This window comes from Melanostigma gelatinosum (genome assembly GCF_949748355.1).
Source record: "Melanostigma gelatinosum genome assembly, chromosome: 11".
In the NCBI taxonomy this organism is placed as follows: domain Eukaryota; kingdom Metazoa; phylum Chordata; class Actinopteri; order Perciformes; family Zoarcidae; genus Melanostigma; species Melanostigma gelatinosum.
Genome location: NC_136644.1, coordinates 8,926,613 through 8,943,287, shown reverse-complemented (window position 1 = coordinate 8,943,287; position 16,675 = coordinate 8,926,613). Strand labels below are relative to the sequence as shown.

Genomic DNA, 16,675 nt, shown 5'->3' with positions numbered 1-16,675 from the left:
GTCGGTACGAGCGTTTGTACACAGGAGGAAAGAGACGTACACAAGTCACGCAGAAGGCCAAGCATCACACAGCCTTCTCACGCTGACATTGTTATATCTATTTCTCAGTCCATGTGAATATGATACATATGCAGCAATGAGACAGTTACAGTGTCTTTGATGTGCATCAGACAAGGTTCAGACCTCGACTTAACGTGTTACCCAAAAACAAAATCTGGAACAAAAAAGTAAAAGAATGCATAAGAACCACAGGTGCAGGAGAAGTGCACCTGTTTCCTCTTATGAACTCAAAGTGGAGTAAAACGTAATCCATTCAGGTGAATATAATTCATATTGATATATATATATATATATATATAAATCATGATGAATATATATGTACATTATATATATATTATTGTTTAACGAAGTGTTGGATTCAAACCATATAGTGCCCTCGAGTATAAAATCATAATCATATCACATGACATCGTATCATGTATACAGTATATATATGAACATGTGTGCAGGAAAGCTTCTATTTCTGTTGTAACAAGCATAGAAATGGCAGCTGCGCAAGTGATGGGAACACAGGAAGGCGGGATCATGGCATGTGTGTGTATGTGTGTGTGTCGGCAGGAGGAGTGTGTGGGGGTAAAGCCCTGCGGTGACCTGTGCCCCCAGCCAAAGAGAGGGGAAGTTGGGGGTGACTGAGGGCGAAATGTAGATGAATGGGAGTGAATGGAAGAACTTGACTTGTGGGGCCAAAAGGGGACTATTGTATCTTAACCTATTCTCTTAGGCTGTGTCCGTGTGCGTGTGTGTGTGCGCGCGAATGTGTGTGTATCCAACATGGATATGAGGTTCAGTACAGATGGGTTAAGACAGGGCATGTTTCTTGTGAAAAGTATACTCATGTATGCACACAAAAAACTCCCTTTTGCACGAGGAAGAAATATTTTTACCCAGAATGCCAAGATGACCTCTTACCCCCTTGTGCATCCACTGTGACATGCAGCAGCTTACCAGATAAAAGACGCTGGGGGTTAAGCAAAGGATGGAGGACGGAGGAGAGGAGGGAGGGGAGCTCCGCCCTTCACCCTGAGTTCCTCTCAGTACCCCCCCCCCCCCCCCCCGCACAAACTTTGATCTCTGGAGTTTAGATGGGGCACACACACACACAAGTACGCTGGGGCTGTGAGGTCAGACCTACGACCCTTGTCCTATCAGTATGATAATCTATGTCAAGTGCAAAAAGATGCACACTGGTGGTGTCCTACCCCCTGCAGACAGACACACACACTCACATGCACACACAGAACATGCACTGAAACACACAAACAGGTGACAACCCATCTAACTCTCTGAGGTATTTGGATTTAATAATTCAACTGTTCCTGGGTTGTCAGAAAAAAATGGAAAAGGCAGGCAGAGGGAGAGAGAGTGAATCGAGCGGGAGAGAGAGAGAATCGAGCGGGAGAGAGAGAGAGAGCGAGCAAAAGAGGGAGACAGAGAAGGCGGAAGAGAGAGGAAAAAGGCAGAGAAGAGAGAACAATAAGGGCTCATTGTTTGTTTTGTTCTGCTCTGAAAAAGAGGGAAGAGAAGCGCTTCCCTTCTGAGACTGACTCACAGAGATAGAGGCAGCTGTGAGTGTGAGTGTGTGTGTGTGTGTGTGAGTGTGTGTGTGTGTGTGTGTGTGTGTGTGTGTGTGTGTGTGTGTGCGTGTATCCGACAGTGAATAGGGTTTAACCCGTCACGGCAATGAGTTTCTTTACCCATCCATGGACACAATGAGACCAGCCGGATATCAAGCTACCCACCCACACACACAGACACACAAACATAGAGGCGCACACACACATTCATTAGACGAATGGACAATATTGATTATCATAAGTAAAAGCTTTGTTCTTACTGCTAGATTACAGTGGCTTCTGTCGTCTCCTTCGTTCCCTGTATGTCCTTTGCGGGTGCTCCGTCGAGACAGACTCGGGTCAGTCTTACAGTGTGTCTTCAGGTGTGTGTGTGTGTGTGTGTGTGTGCTTGTATTTGTGTGCGACGGCGAGAAAGCAGAAAGCAATAAGCCGGCTGAAATGGTGCCATCAGAGCTACATGATTGATCAATTGAATTCCATCATGGGGACTGGCCGGTGGGATTAAATGGGTCGCCGTGGGTTACCAGGCTAAAGCATCATACTGGCTTTATCTCCCCCCTGATTGGTCTGTCACCAAGAGACCTGGACCATACACTCACACTGCTCCCAGCATCTGCGTGTGTGTGAGAGAGACTATATGGTCGAGAAAGAGAGATTATGATCAAGCAGTGTGTTTGTGAGAGAGTGGGTGAAAGAGGTTTTGTGTACTGAAAAGGTACGGCGAGGGTTTGTGAGTTATGGAGCACTGTGTGAGTGTGAGGTTTGTTTTTGTTAGCAGCTAGATACGGTTTCATGATTTGAGGTTTGCTAGACGTCTTTGGAGTGAACTGAAAAACACCCTTTGTGCCAATGACATCAACTCTCAGAGGTTACCACTAAAACTGGGAAAATACAGTTTGCAACCAGTAATCAGTAGTATTTTACAGCGGAGGAATTGTAGATTTACATGTGGTTAAATATGATAATCTACCATTTAAAAGATGATTCTCCATTATTACAACTTGGTTCTTTTTGTCATAGTTTTGACCATTATTCCTCTTGGTAATATTAACATTGCATATGACAAGTTATTTGTAAGATGTGGGTACGATGGGTAAAGACATACAGTATGAGCAGTCAGATGATAATACAGGTTGGTTTGCCAACTACAGAAAACTAAGGCAAATGATTCATTTAGCACAGAAACTGCCTGTTGGCCTCTTTCTTTCTCAACCTTGACCCAATGTACTTGTCATAGTTGAGCGCACACATGCATCTCCTGTGCAATGGAGCGATTATTACTGACACGTCAGGTGTGCTCTTTAAGTTTTCCCTCCAATTGAATGATTTAGACAATCTGTTGTAACGGTTGTTGTTTGCTTGTTTACATCCTGTCCAACCTTCAGACCGCTCAACCTCATTGCTGAACAAGAATGTTGAATGTTAGAAACTGTTGCAAAAAGCTTTGGAAAGAATGTGGTGAAGGCAAATTAACTGTGGTAAGAATTCAACGAACGACACTTTATTGAACTGCCTCAAGTGATGTCACCTGAGTCAGCATAGGTTGTGGTTGCTGACTAAAAGTTCATGAATTTTAAAAAATCAGGGGGTTGGAAAGAAGTGAGCTCACCAGACAATATCTCTGGTTCTGCTGTGATTTTGATCTTTTAAAAATTGTATTCGATTTAAACTGTCCAGAAGTTTTGATACTGCTTGGTACTGGGTTGTTAGGTCGATACTTTAAAGCTATTGAGTAGCGATACCGAGCCCTATCTTTAATGTCCAATGTGGCAATATGCCGTAAAGCCTTAGTTTGAGTTTGTTTATCTTTTTCTTTCTGTCTTTCTACATCACTCTTTGTTTTTTCTTTCGGATCACAGTCTGGCACAAATGGATCTGTATTCTCTGTCCAAATGGGAAAAATAATTATATATTTGAAGACCCTTCCCCCTCTCCACCTGTCTGTCATATCACTCCCTCTGCCACCGGACACACACTCTCTTTTACACACACACACACACACACACACACACACACCCAACACACACACACACACCAAACACACAGTGACCCCCAGGACTAAAATAGGCTCTCAGGAGCGGTTTGGAGTGATGAATTGGCTCTATAGCGGGGGATTTTCACCCTCATCCCCTTTTTCTCTTTATCTTTTTTCTCTGGTTCTCTCTTTTCTAATCATTTGTGGGCCGCGACTCTTCAGAGTTCTTATAATTGTCTCGTTCAGTCCCTCAGCCTCGCAATAACTGCAGGATACGAGAGCTCACAGTCTAATACTGATACCGTAGCAATATATATTTGTGTGTCTGTGTGTGTGTGTGTGTGTGTGTGTGTGTGTATGTGCGATACGACACGAGGACAGGTGTGTCTATATGAGAGGCGAGGGTGTACTTTTGAGAGATCAAGAATGAGAGACGGCGTATGCTTGGTAATGGATTGCATTTGTAAAGCATTTTCTCTGAGTCTCCACAATCTACAAAGTCCTAAATCAGCTCACTGGGGTTCATTTGAGTCTATGCTTTGCTCAAACGTCAGCCTCCACATCTGCCTCTGCGATTTGTTTTATCAACCCATCACCGTTTGCATCATCTGTGCCTAGTTTTCTCCCTCCATTATGCACGCCAGACTCCCGAAACCCTCTTTAAACCGCTTCTCTATCTCCCGCCATACAACTCCTCTAACCTCACTCCTCTCTCTCGGTTGCAGGTTTGCAGGAGTCACCGCTGGCCAACGGGCACGGCCATGGTGGGCGGGACTTCCTCAGGAAGCAGATGAGAGGGGAGCTGTTCTCACCGCAGCAGATCGAGGTATTGGACCGCCTCTTTGAGAGACCCTGTCCAATCCAGTCTGGCTCTGACCTCTATATGATCCCTGACATTGGCAAGGTAAGGGCGTGGCACCATGCAGGCTCTGGGCTGAGGCTGAGTTTGGGAGCAGGTTGAGGGGTCATCAGGACCGGGAAAAGCATGACTAATGCAGGAGAAAACCTCACATTAAAAACACACGCAGGCTTTAAGACTAACTTACATACACCAACAGATACACAACGAATCTTGGTGATCCTAAATGCTTGTCTCTGCTTTTAGCTAACAGCCTGTCCTGCCTGCTATGCCTTGCCATGCCATGTCAAACTTGAAGAAATCAGTCAGATTGCAAAATGAAATACTCCTAATTATACCTCTGACATAATGCAGAGTCATCGCGTTCATTTTAATCGATTTTTTTTCTGGTTCTTTTCTGGGTTTTTTCACGGAGCGCTCTGAAAATGTCAGCATCACGTTGTGTTTGGCCGTCAGTCTGACAGACCGGCGTGAGCTCCCTGTGGTCTGATCAGCATTGTGATGGGTGCAGCAGAGACCCAGTCAGGCCTATTGATGTTCCTATAATCCAGATACACTGCAGGGGTTAATGAGCATATTGACCCGGCTCTTGCTGTGACCTCACTTCCTGCTGCTTGGGGACGAGGGACGAAGGAGCTCTGGGAATGTGCTGCGTGCGTGCATGTTTGTGTGCATGTGTGTGCGCGTGAGGGGAGGGGGGAGATTTTTGTCTTAATGTTGCATCTAAATTGACCTCCCGCCCTTTCTCAGCAGTTTAGTTCATGTAAACCTCAGCGGAATAGACAGGTGTAAGTAGCACGCGGAATAACAAAATGACAACAAGCTAGCATTTGTATTCTCTCTACCTTTTTCTCTCTTACTTCTAATCTGCAGCCCTGCGGTCAGCATTAAGGGAATATTCTTTAAAGATATCCCTACTTCAGGTTTATTTATTCAGCCAACGTCAAGGGCAAGAGGACAAACACACACAAGAGGAGTGGTAGTATATGGAGCCACATGCAGGCTACAGCCTTAGACCTCTGGGGCAGAGTTTGGCTTTTTCGCCCATTCACTTCCCTCCGACCAACACGGGGCGTGGAGTGGCACAGGGCGAGAGGTCGACAGGGATTGGCTCTAGTAGCTCTATAGACTGCAATTCAAGACTATAATACCCATGATTCATAGGTCAGTGTCCCGGTCAAGCCACTGGGGTCGGGCACAGGGGCTTTAAACTGCGGGTCGCCCCCGGGGGTCAAACTGGCTTTAGGGACGCTGCATTGTGATTACAAAGAGGCGCACACACACACGAATTGCCATCGCTATCTGTCCCTCTACCTCCGCTTCCTTCTCTCATCCTGTCGAGTCGACCACCCCTTAACCCCCCCCCCCCCTTTTTTCCCAGCTTGCATGTCCCAGAGGGAATGATTGACAGTCATACCCTTCACACTGACACCCTGACAGCTACAGCTCAGCCGCTGTGGTCTGTGTGAGGTGTGTGTGTCTGTGTGTGTGTGTGAGGCGGTGCTGGCGGGGTTATGGTCAACGAAGGTCACGTTGTGTTGTGACTGACATTCGTGAAAGATGCCAGGTCTATACTCAGGCCCCGCTGTCTATGTCTTTGACGTGAGGTTGTGAGTGTGTGTGTGTGTGTGTGTGTGTGCGTGTGTGTGAAAAAGGACGGAGCGCAAGAGAGAATAGAAGTGCAAGTGGCTCTATTTCAGGTGCCGACAGTATATTATAGTGGTATACTAATATACTGTAATTTCAGCGTTCATTTCAACCTCCTCATTATCTTCTTGCACTGAAACACGAGCCTCATTTATTATTTCTTCTTCCCGACTCGTCATCCTACTTGAGGAGATAAAAAAAGTAAAATTGCTCACGTTCCTCACAAGCAAATCTTATTTCATCCGTCACCATTCTTTGCTGCTGTTAGTCCCAGACCTTTTCTTTAGCTTTCCTCCCTAACAAGCCAAACCTTTTATCTCATCTCCCGCTCTGGCTCTTGTTTCCCCTCTCTCCCTAGTAGTCTATTAAGCCCCACTATTAATTTGTGTGTGTGCTCGCGCTCGTACGTGTGTCTGCATGTGTGCCTGTCAGGGAGAGTTCATTTGAATTTCCCTTCAATCACTTCCTATTACCCAGGTGATAAATCAGCAATGGCTGACGGAGCCCCCCACCCACCAATGCTGCCCTGGGTCCAAATGCCCACCCCAGCAACAACCAGTCTGAGAAAGTCCTTGTCGGTCTTTTCATCCAAAAAGCTTAAAAAGAAGCAGAGATGTCAAATGTGAGCTCTTCTGAAGGATGGAGATGGTTAAACTGGTCACAAAAGGCTGACAGACTCATAATGCACGCGAGTACGGTTTATAAGTGCCCTACGCCCGATCTATTCGTGAGTGTAAATCTTTCAACGCAGGTCACAGTATAGTTTTATTTATTTTTTAAAAGTTCCGTCAATTCCTAAACAACAGAGCACTGCAGTTTTTGACAAACATTACAGGAGGAAAATGTGTATTTGTTGGGGACTATTTTCAGTCGTGGATGAATACACATTTTGTACTCTAGTGAGTATTACCGAAAGCAGCACAATGCTCAAAACTCAAAATGCACGACATGTTCATTGCAATCATGTCATCATTTGATTTGCGCATCAGCTGATGTTTTTGTCACAGCTGCTTCCACAGAGAATGCGAACAATAAGCTGGGAAAAAGCGACGCTGTTTTTTTCGGAGCAAGGCCGATTTGTCTGTTCAACCAATCACGTTGTGCTGAACGGACAAATTCAAAATGTACACTATAATGTACGACAACACAGAAGCTCTGTGGTCCGAACCAAGACAGTAAACTGTGTTACTCCTTTCAACCTTGAAGAAAGCCAGACGCTGCTCTGGATCAGTAGGATCCTGGTAGTTGGTACTTTTAGCCTTTTATTGAAAAAAGTGTTTGCAAATTCTCATCGCTGCTGGTATGAATAGTTTTGATGCGTAATATTGGCGAGCACTTCACATTTTCGTGTCGCTATTTAAACACACAGTCAGACGTTGGCCTCACGGACAACACTTGTTAGTAGAATCAATTAATTGTTGGTTTCAGTTTTATTATGAGATTTGTTGACAAGAAAAATGTTGAATATCACTAGCCTTCCACTTATCCTTTGTGTCACTGAAATGTATTCAGTAGTACTATGGCAAAATTCAATAGGCCTTAACCACCAATACAATATTATTTTTCAAAGTTCAAAATTTAAAACAATGAATTATACATGAACGAGAAATGTTAGCCCGATTAGTCATTCAAAACGTATGAACTACTACAGCCTCTCCCCAGAGTTGAGGTCCATCTGGCTTGTCGGGAAATGAATACCCTCCCCACTGCTGCCATGCTCAGTTTGAGCGCAGATGAATTCCTTCCCCACAATCCCTGTCTCAGTTTGTGGGCCTCTGAGGGAATTGTATTTGTTTATAGCCAAGCCCTTTTCCATCAGGAGTACACAAGACAATGTGGAGGGAGAGAGAGAGAGAGAGCGAGAGAGAGAGAGAGCGAGAGAGAGCGAGCGAGCGAGAGAGAGAGAGCGAGAGAGAGAGAGAGAGAGAGAGAGAGAGCGAGAGAGAGAGAGAGAGAGAGAGAGAGAGAGAGCGAGAGAGAGAGAGAGAGAGAGAGAGAGAGAGAGAAATGGAGAAATCGGGAGCTATTTGGGGAATGGAGAGAAAGGGAAATACTATTATGCAAATGGTGCAAGCCAACGGGACCAGTCTCTCTGAGTGTGTGTGTGTGTGTGTGTGTGTGTGTGTGTGTGTGTCTGTGTGTGTGTCAGAGGGTCGATTAGGGCTCATCTGTTATTGATGTGAAATTTGGACCAAACCATTACCTTCCCAGATCTCATTCAGTGGACCAACCTCCCATGTGTGAGTGACGGGGATGAGAGAGAGAAAACTACAGCCGCACACTGTAATGTTCAGATATGTGGTAATTGTCCATCGTTGGGATGTAACTTGTTAGCTCAGCACCTTTTTGTTGTTAATGGAGAATATAAGGAAGCGGACAGCAAGAACAAGCCAATGGGAGAGTAGCATTTATGTATTGCACATCTTGAAACAAAACATCGGCTAGAAGAATACGTGCTTCAATGCAGTCCACTTCCTGTTCTTAACAATCCGTGTTGAGGCTACAGAGGCTAAAATGCAAATCTTCTATATACAATATGGCAGATGTGATACACTCCTGGCCTCTATGCACAACTGATGTCAAACAACAGAAGCTAACCAAACACCATTCCTGGCGTTTAGACAGAAAACTGGACTGCGTTAATTAATAAAAACACAAGGTGTGTGACGGCTTATCAAACGGCAAAACACTGCACATTGGGACGGAGTTTACAACTCCGTCCCAATGGTGTTCATGAGATAAAGAGTACAAATACACTGCTGGAGTTACAAAGTAGGAACACAGGATTTGTGCGCTTGCTTGCAACTTTGCAGGATGATGCAGATGTTGCAGAAAAGCCAGTTCAAACCTTTAACCGGATGAGCTCTCTGCACACTGTGTCAAGGCAGAGCTAATGTTGGTCTGTTTCCCAAAAGAAACCTGTTTTCTTTTTTTCTTCACACATTTCTTTCTATCCTCCATGAATTTATGAAATGAATTTGTTTCCTTTTTCCCATGCCCTGTTGTTGCTGTTTGTTGTGTTTCAATTCAACTGGCAAAATAATTTCCAGCAAACGTTTGAAATGTTGCAAAAAAATAAATGTGAATCAGAGGTTGGCGGTAAAGGCTACGCTTTACAAATGGCTGTAATCCGCAATTAAACAGAGTAGAGGTTGCAAACAGGGAAACAAAACAAGTTGCCATGGCCATCTAACCATCTACGAGAGAGAAATGGAGCGAGGTCTTCAGGAATTAGTTTCAATCAGGCGAGTTTTAATTGTTCTTTCGTGTCAGCTAGTGTTGGCAATCTTTCATGCTGTCCAGAAAAAATGATGAGCATTCGCACGGTATGGGCAATCCGAGAAGACAACCGAAACATCACAACGTCACGTACGTTAATGGGATTTAAGTCTCTACGTTTTTCCACAAAGGTGTTTCCAAAATCCATTTAGCACACCAACTCTTTTTGCCAAATTTTTCCGTTTCCATACAGCTTTTGTATTTACTTATTATGTACCTTTTGGCTATTGTTAACTTCAACCTAAGCAAGTTACTTACTTACCCCGAGTGCTCATTCTGTGCTGGCGTAGTCGCATGCTGTAAAGGAAACTGAACCACTGCATTGAAAAAAAAGTCTGTCTAAAATATATTTACTTTTTGAAAGAAAAGGTTTTTATTATTCGACAACATTTTAGTTTCGTCTTTTTTCTGTCAAAAATATTGCATGTTGATGTAGTGGCAGTTAGCGTTTAAGGACGGTGCCGTCTCTTCATCGTCTCGTCTTAGTCATGAAACAAAAGCTTTTTGACGAACATATTTGATCATAGTTTTCATTAATGAAATGAATACTGCTTGCATCCATTCCTTCACCCTTCTCTCTGCCTGTGACTTCCTGCCCCGGGTCCAGCTCCCACTGCCACCTTTCCATGTAACCCTCCATCCTGCCCTGTACGTACAACTCCCCCCTCCACCACTCCCCACCCCCTCAAACCCCAGCCCCTCCGCAGCTGCGTCCCTCCCCCTCTGATGAGGGCTGATGGCGCTGTATGAGCGGTGGAATTGACAACATTTACGGGGCCGAATGAGAATGATCCATCTTCCTTAGTGGGCCTGTCACCCCACTGGCCAAACTTCATCATGGCCAATTACCACGTCAGACCCCGTTCTCCTGTGCCGCTGCTGCTGCCTGGCCCCCATCTACATGGCTACATGGGCACATTAGACACCATTATAATAAGACAGAGGGCGGCCAAGATGGGGGAGGAGGAGGGGTGCAGGGATAGCATGTATGATTGGGTGAACGAAAAAAACAAACTACAGGTGTGATGTGTGAAGTGGGGGAGAGAGGGGCGTTAAGAGAGAAAAGACGGCTTAAAAATGTGTCGGAACTGTAAAGAGAGAGAGGGAGAGAGAAAAAGAGAGAGAGAGAGAGAGAAAGAGGGGGGCGTGTGTGTGTGTTGTGTAGTGTACTGGGTAAGCTCTTATTTGGCAGGTCACAGTCCAGTGGTTGTGTTGTGTGTTGACGAGCACAGGGGTGTTTAAGAGGTCAGTGAGCACAAACACACGCCTACACTTACGCCTGCACACACACACACACACACACACACACACACACACACACACACACACACACACACACACACACACACACACACACACACAGATGCAGAGGTATTAAAAGGGTCAGTGCAAAACTCTCACCTCGTCACCTAAAGGAAATTCTGATTGACGTCATTAGTGTACCCTCGCGCGCACACGCACGCACACACACACACACACACACACACACACACACACACACACACACACACACACACACACACAGATGCAGAGGTATTAAAAGGGTCAGTGCAAAACTCTCACCTCGTCCACCACACACACACGCACACACACGCATGACGTTGAAGTTCTAAGATGAAAACACACACACACAAAAAAAGAGGAGTGGATCCAGTACATGAGGGAAAGTAGAAAATGTTTTCTGTCGGTTTGTGCACAAATTAAGTCGTAGCCATTGTGGAAGTAATTCACAAGAATGTTGTGATCACTTAACTTAGAGAAAAGACAAAACTACATCGACACCGACTATGTATCTTTGAGCTAAATTCAACAAAACAATTCAAATGAGCAAAATGATTTGCAATTTACACCACTAGTGTGAGCGCCCCGCTTTTGTGCATCTCTTTGGTTGTGATCATAGCCTGTACATAAGAAGTGGACGCAGACACCTTGACTTCATTCATTGGTTTGTGGACTGCTGTTTTGAAGCCATGAGTTTCATGGCTTTCATGAACTGAAAACACACTGTGAAAGGGTTGAAGTTCTAAGATGAAAACACAGACAACTCCCAGACTAGACAACGCAGTGGTAACAACCTGTCAATCACAAGGTAGCCCCGCCCTAATGCATACCCTGCTTTATGGTCTCTTTGACTCTAAATGGACCATAACTTTTTAAATGAACATCATGCTGTATTGAAGAATACTTGAAACTAGAGATTGAGACCATAAACTAGTAGTAGGGTCATTTCCCCATAGACTTCTATACCATATGACCCAGGAGGCCGATGTTCGTGCATGAGAAACCAAATTCAATGTTCTTCTAAATTAGGTGGGCTACGTGGAAGGTTACATGAAGTCCAAACCACCTTATAGTTTTGTTGCCGAAACATTAAATTGTTTCCGTCACATTATGGGTTGTTAAGAGGATGTGCTGTCATTTCACGTATTTCTGTGAGATCACGTTGCAATAAACACACACACGCACACACAGGCAGGTAATTTGCCCATCATGAGTGTAGCAGCCCTGAGAATCGGTGGTTAATCTATATATAGTTGGTCATCAGTGTCGACAGCATCCCTCGAAATCACCACACACACACGCACACACAGATGAGGTGGAGAGATGAGGATGGATGGGTCTTGGCTCGGTGTTCGGGTCAGACACAGGTGAGCGGACAGTTTCAATTATCCATCTATCTGTCTGCATTTTGGGTGAGTGATAGAGAAGGCTAACCAGGCTGTTATAGATCCATGATCCCGCTTCATCCAAAGGTCATGATCGTCATTGTACTGCAGACAACAGATGTTATATTTAGTCATTTATTTTGCATGAACAGGCTTATATTTTTAGTGCTTTGTCATGTGATTTTTTATTTTTTCCTAAATTTGTGGAGTAAGTATGGCACACGTGAAATCAGTTACTACGAAATAAATTACTTTTTAAAAACAAAAAATCCTTTAACAGATTTAATTAAAAACGTCTTTATTATCTTCTACTTGCAAAGATTTCACAGTTTCATCCTCCGTATGATGAACCAAATTATACTATTATGTTTTTTTTTTTAAAACATGCATTTTGACTCTTTTTGATTTGAACTGTAACTTCAAGCTTTTACTTTTTTAAAGCTTCTCAAGAGAGTTTGCACGGAGAATAAAACAAATGTACAGATAACAAGAAAGATATTGCTCTGTCGCTTCTGTCTCCTCTTCTCTATAGGTTTTTACCTTCTGTAGAGTGTGTATGTGTGTGTGCACGTGTGTGTGCGTGTGTGCTGAGTGCACTGGGAGACTGTGCGTACGTGTGCTGAGATGATCACAGTTCTTATTGTTGTTGGTACCTGGGGAGACAAGAGGCTTTGTGTTAGCCATGGTCCAATGCGATGCCACAGTGTGAGTGTGTGTGTATGTATGTGTGTGTGTGTGCGAGGGTGAGCGAGATGAAGAGAAAGAGGGAGCTGATCCTGTGGTTATAGACTGTTGGACTTAGTTGTACAGTAAATCCCTGTCTTTGTAAACAGATCAATAAACTCTCAACTGTAGGTGTGTTTCTGTATGTTTCTCTCTCTGTCTGTGTGTGTGTGTGTGTGTGTGTGTGTGTGTGTGTGTGTGTGTGTGTGTGTGTGTGTGTGTGTGTGTGTGTGTGTAAAGCTTCTTTACTATGAGGGAGGGGCTGCATGTTGGAAAATGTAGCAGGATATCACAAACGGATTGATCACATCCGTAAGCAACCGCGCTGCAGTATATTCACATTGTATGGAACAGAAAGCCTCATGATTTGTTCTGCTCTATTCTTTTCTCTGTCCACTTCCTGTCTCGGCCCAGACGTCAGATTACTCGGCCATGGCCTCGCTAGCCGGCGGACTGGATGAGATGAAGAACAGCTTGGCCAATCCCGGTGCAGGGGCGGAGTTAGGAGCCAGCGTGTCGGGTCCACAGTCCTATTCACTCGTCCCAGGTAAGAAAGACATCCGACCAATATTTGCACTCTGAATTAGACTTTTTGTTACCTGATTAAAGACTCGATCTAATTATACATAAGAAAAGAAAGACGTATTTTCAACGTTTTTCTTTATATCGTTTTAGATTTTTTTTGGCAACACACCTGAGTCTGGATACATTACTTTGTAACCAAATCAAATGAGAATGTTAAATCTCAAGCCTCCATTTAGGGAAGCTATGCTACAAAATAATGATGAGATGCAAGTGTGCAGCTAATTGAATCTATTGCGGCTGGTGTGATGCATTTTGTTGCTCTGGCTGTGGGATCACAAGTAATTCCACATCAATATATGCAAGAGAGAATTTACTCATAAATCCACTGGAAAAACTCCAGCCTTTACTGCACAGGTCTGTACAGTAATTCACATTCCAAACACACTGCAGCCAAACGCCTTTTAAGTCCACCTCAGCAGCTACACGGACTCTAAGTGATTGAACCTGTTTAAAGACATCAGTGCTTTGGATCTCATGAGAGGAGAGAAGCCCAGAGGAAAGGAGGAAAAGAAAGGCGGAATGACCGAGGGAAAGTGAGAGTCTCGTCTCTCCCGCCGTCTCCATTTAAGGGGCGCCCGGGAGAGGCAGTGGTTAATTAAGAGCAGACCTGGGAGCACTTGGCAAAGGCTTCGACTGTTCCCATCTATAATGAGGGGAATCATAGAGCTGGGAATTTGGGATATCTGGGAATGGGCTCTTTTTTTTGTGCCCTTTGAAACCGCTGAGGAATATTACCTGCTCAAGTCAAGAGAGAGAGAGACAGAGACAGAGGAAAAGGGAAAGAGATAAAAAAAAAAAAATCCATTTCTGCCTATGCATGCAAACACACACACATTCATATTCACACACACACACACACACACACACACAGCTTCTTAATAGTATGCATGCATTTCCATGCCGGCTTTTTTCCTCAGAATAGCGCTCCCTCTAGGGGATCACACGTCTGCGTGATCGATGCGATGCTATTGCACCCTTGACGTGCCGATACTCTGGACACACGCCGTGGAGCAACATTTACACATTCAATCCTTCCTTTCTGAGGCCTTTCCAAATCTTTTTTCCGCTTTACCCTGAACTCCACGCAGTCCACTCCAGCGCAAAGAGACACACGGTACACCGTTGGTTCCCTCCAGGTTTGACATATGTTGCTCTGATGGCCGTTTGATGGGGAAGCGTTGGATGGGGAGACGGTGAGAGAGAAAGGGAGGCAGAGGATGTGTGCTCGTGTAGCTGCGAGTGAGCACGGAGAGGAGACTTGTACTTGTTTCGTTGACCTCTACGGCAAAGCTGTGGAGAACAGATACATCAACACAACTGGCATACATATGCACAGATACACTGCGTGCACAGAGGCGCGCACACACACACACACACACCTCAGAGGATCTGGCCCTGTCTGCCCCCTCTAAGTTGGGCTGTGGAGAGTCCATCTCTCCCCTCTTCCTCCCTCTCCTCCGTGCCCTGTGCACTGACCCTGAGCGGATGAGTAGCCCGTCTGCACTAATGCCTCGCTGTCGCGTCAACCAGCGAGAAAAACTTTACTACGCCAAGACAGGAGAGAGGAGGCGGAGAGGGACAGAGGAGGCTGGAGTAGAGAGGGGATCTGTGGGAGAGAAACACTAGTGGGGAGGGAGGGAGGTGAAGAGGCACATATTAAGTGAAGAGGAGAGGAATGGGAGCGGATGAGATGCTGGAGCCTCGGTTGATTAGTAACCTGTATTTTTCCTCTTATCATCTCTTCTCCAATTTCTGTTCGCTTCGATTGTTATTTCTATTTTCCAGTAAAGCCGAATCAGCCGACAGTCTTTTTTCCCCCTGAAGTGTTTTTTTTAGCAACACTATCGGCATGGCTCTAATGAGCCAATGTCAGTCGGTCGTTCCGCTGCTTTGGTCCAGACCATAGACAGTATATAACAAGTGGACGTAGTCAACTTGACGTCACCCATTGGTGTGTTGGGTGGCATTTTGAAGCCTCCAGTTCGTCATTTTACCTTTCGCCAGCTTGGCTTTTTGCAACCAGAAGTGTTACACATACTAAAATAAGATAAGATGAAAACACAGACAACTCCCAGACCGGACAACGCCGTGGTAGCGACCTGTCAATCACAAGGTAACCCCACCCTAAAGCATACCCTGCTTTATGGTCTATGTTGGACCATCATTTACTAAAGGAACATCATACTGTATTGAAGAAGACATGAAACTATTGAGACCATAAACTCATGTTTACAATGTTTACTGAGGTAATAAATCAAGTGAGAAGTAGAGTCATTTTCTCATAGACTTCTATACAATCAGACTTTTTTTTGCAACCAGACGAGTCGCCCCCTGATGGCCAGTAGAAAGAATGCAACTTTAATGCACTTCCACATTGGCTTCACTTTTTAGACCCAGAGGCTGCCGCCTGGACCAGACTGAAGTATCTCAATTTAGTACAGACAGTCGTGGTCCCCGGAGAGTGAATCCTAATGACTTTGGTGACCCTCTGACCTTTCCTCTCGCGCCACAATGAGGTTACCATTTCAGTTTTTGAGTAAAATGCTTGACAACTTTAACTTTTAATCTTGCACTGCCATCATGTAAGACATGTAACGTTTCTAATGACCAAATACCTGCAAAAGGTAATGACATTCCCATCAGCCTCAGCTGTACTTTGTGTTGCTAACACGCTAGATCGTGAACATGATCAACATTATACCTGCTTAACATCATAATCTTTAGCACCATCATTAGAAGCATGTGAGCAAGCTGACATTAGCATTTAGCTGAAATTAGCATTTAGCTGAAAGCACCACTGTGCCTAAATATAGCCTCACAGAGCTGCTGGCATGGCTGACCTGCGACTAAGATTTGTTCTGAACAGAAAATGTTAAAGTTGAAAAAAAATGTTGTTGGCAATACGGTTTCTAAATGATCTCAAATATCTTTGGCAATTTTTTTCTGTTATTGGCTGACATAAATGATTTGCTTAGTTTGATACATTTTCTATGAGCTGATATTAGCTGATCGACCAGGATGTAATGGAAAGCAACTAAATACACTCCTGCGCCTTTGTCGTCCCTGTTGTCTCCGTCTCATTTCACACCACCTTTCCCTTCTCCGTGTTTCTCATGTTCTCTCTCCCTCTCCCATCTCCTCCTCCTCCTGCTTCTCCTCCTCTCAGTTAGTTAGCGGTGGTTAAGTGGAGGGGAAGTGAATGGGATTGATGGTGTTAGCATCTGAGCTGTTTATGATGATGATAAATGTGTGTGTGCAGGGGTGGGGAGGGGAGGGCGTCGATGCATGTGTGTGTGTGTGTGTGTGT

At 44.7% G+C, this 16,675-nt stretch overlaps 2 protein-coding genes across 3 annotated transcripts in view; both read left to right on the top strand.

Moving 5' to 3' along the window:
* Positions 1-16,675, top strand: part of rpl9 (ribosomal protein L9) — a 337,328-nt gene that overhangs the window by 302,544 nt on the left and 18,109 nt on the right. The gene's annotated exons all lie outside the window — the stretch shown is intronic.
* The window catches only part of pax5 (paired box 5), a gene marked incomplete at both ends in the record, with an annotated part of 49,766 nt that overhangs the window by 25,826 nt on the left and 7,265 nt on the right, over positions 1-16,675 (top strand). For both annotated transcript variants that reach the window (XM_079279543.1, XM_079279544.1), the window contains 2 exons: positions 4,335-4,435; positions 13,198-13,330. In XM_079279543.1, the coding sequence (XP_079135669.1) occupies positions 4,335-4,435; positions 13,198-13,330 (234 nt within the window). The remainder of the gene's footprint in view (positions 1-4,334; positions 4,436-13,197; positions 13,331-16,675) is intronic.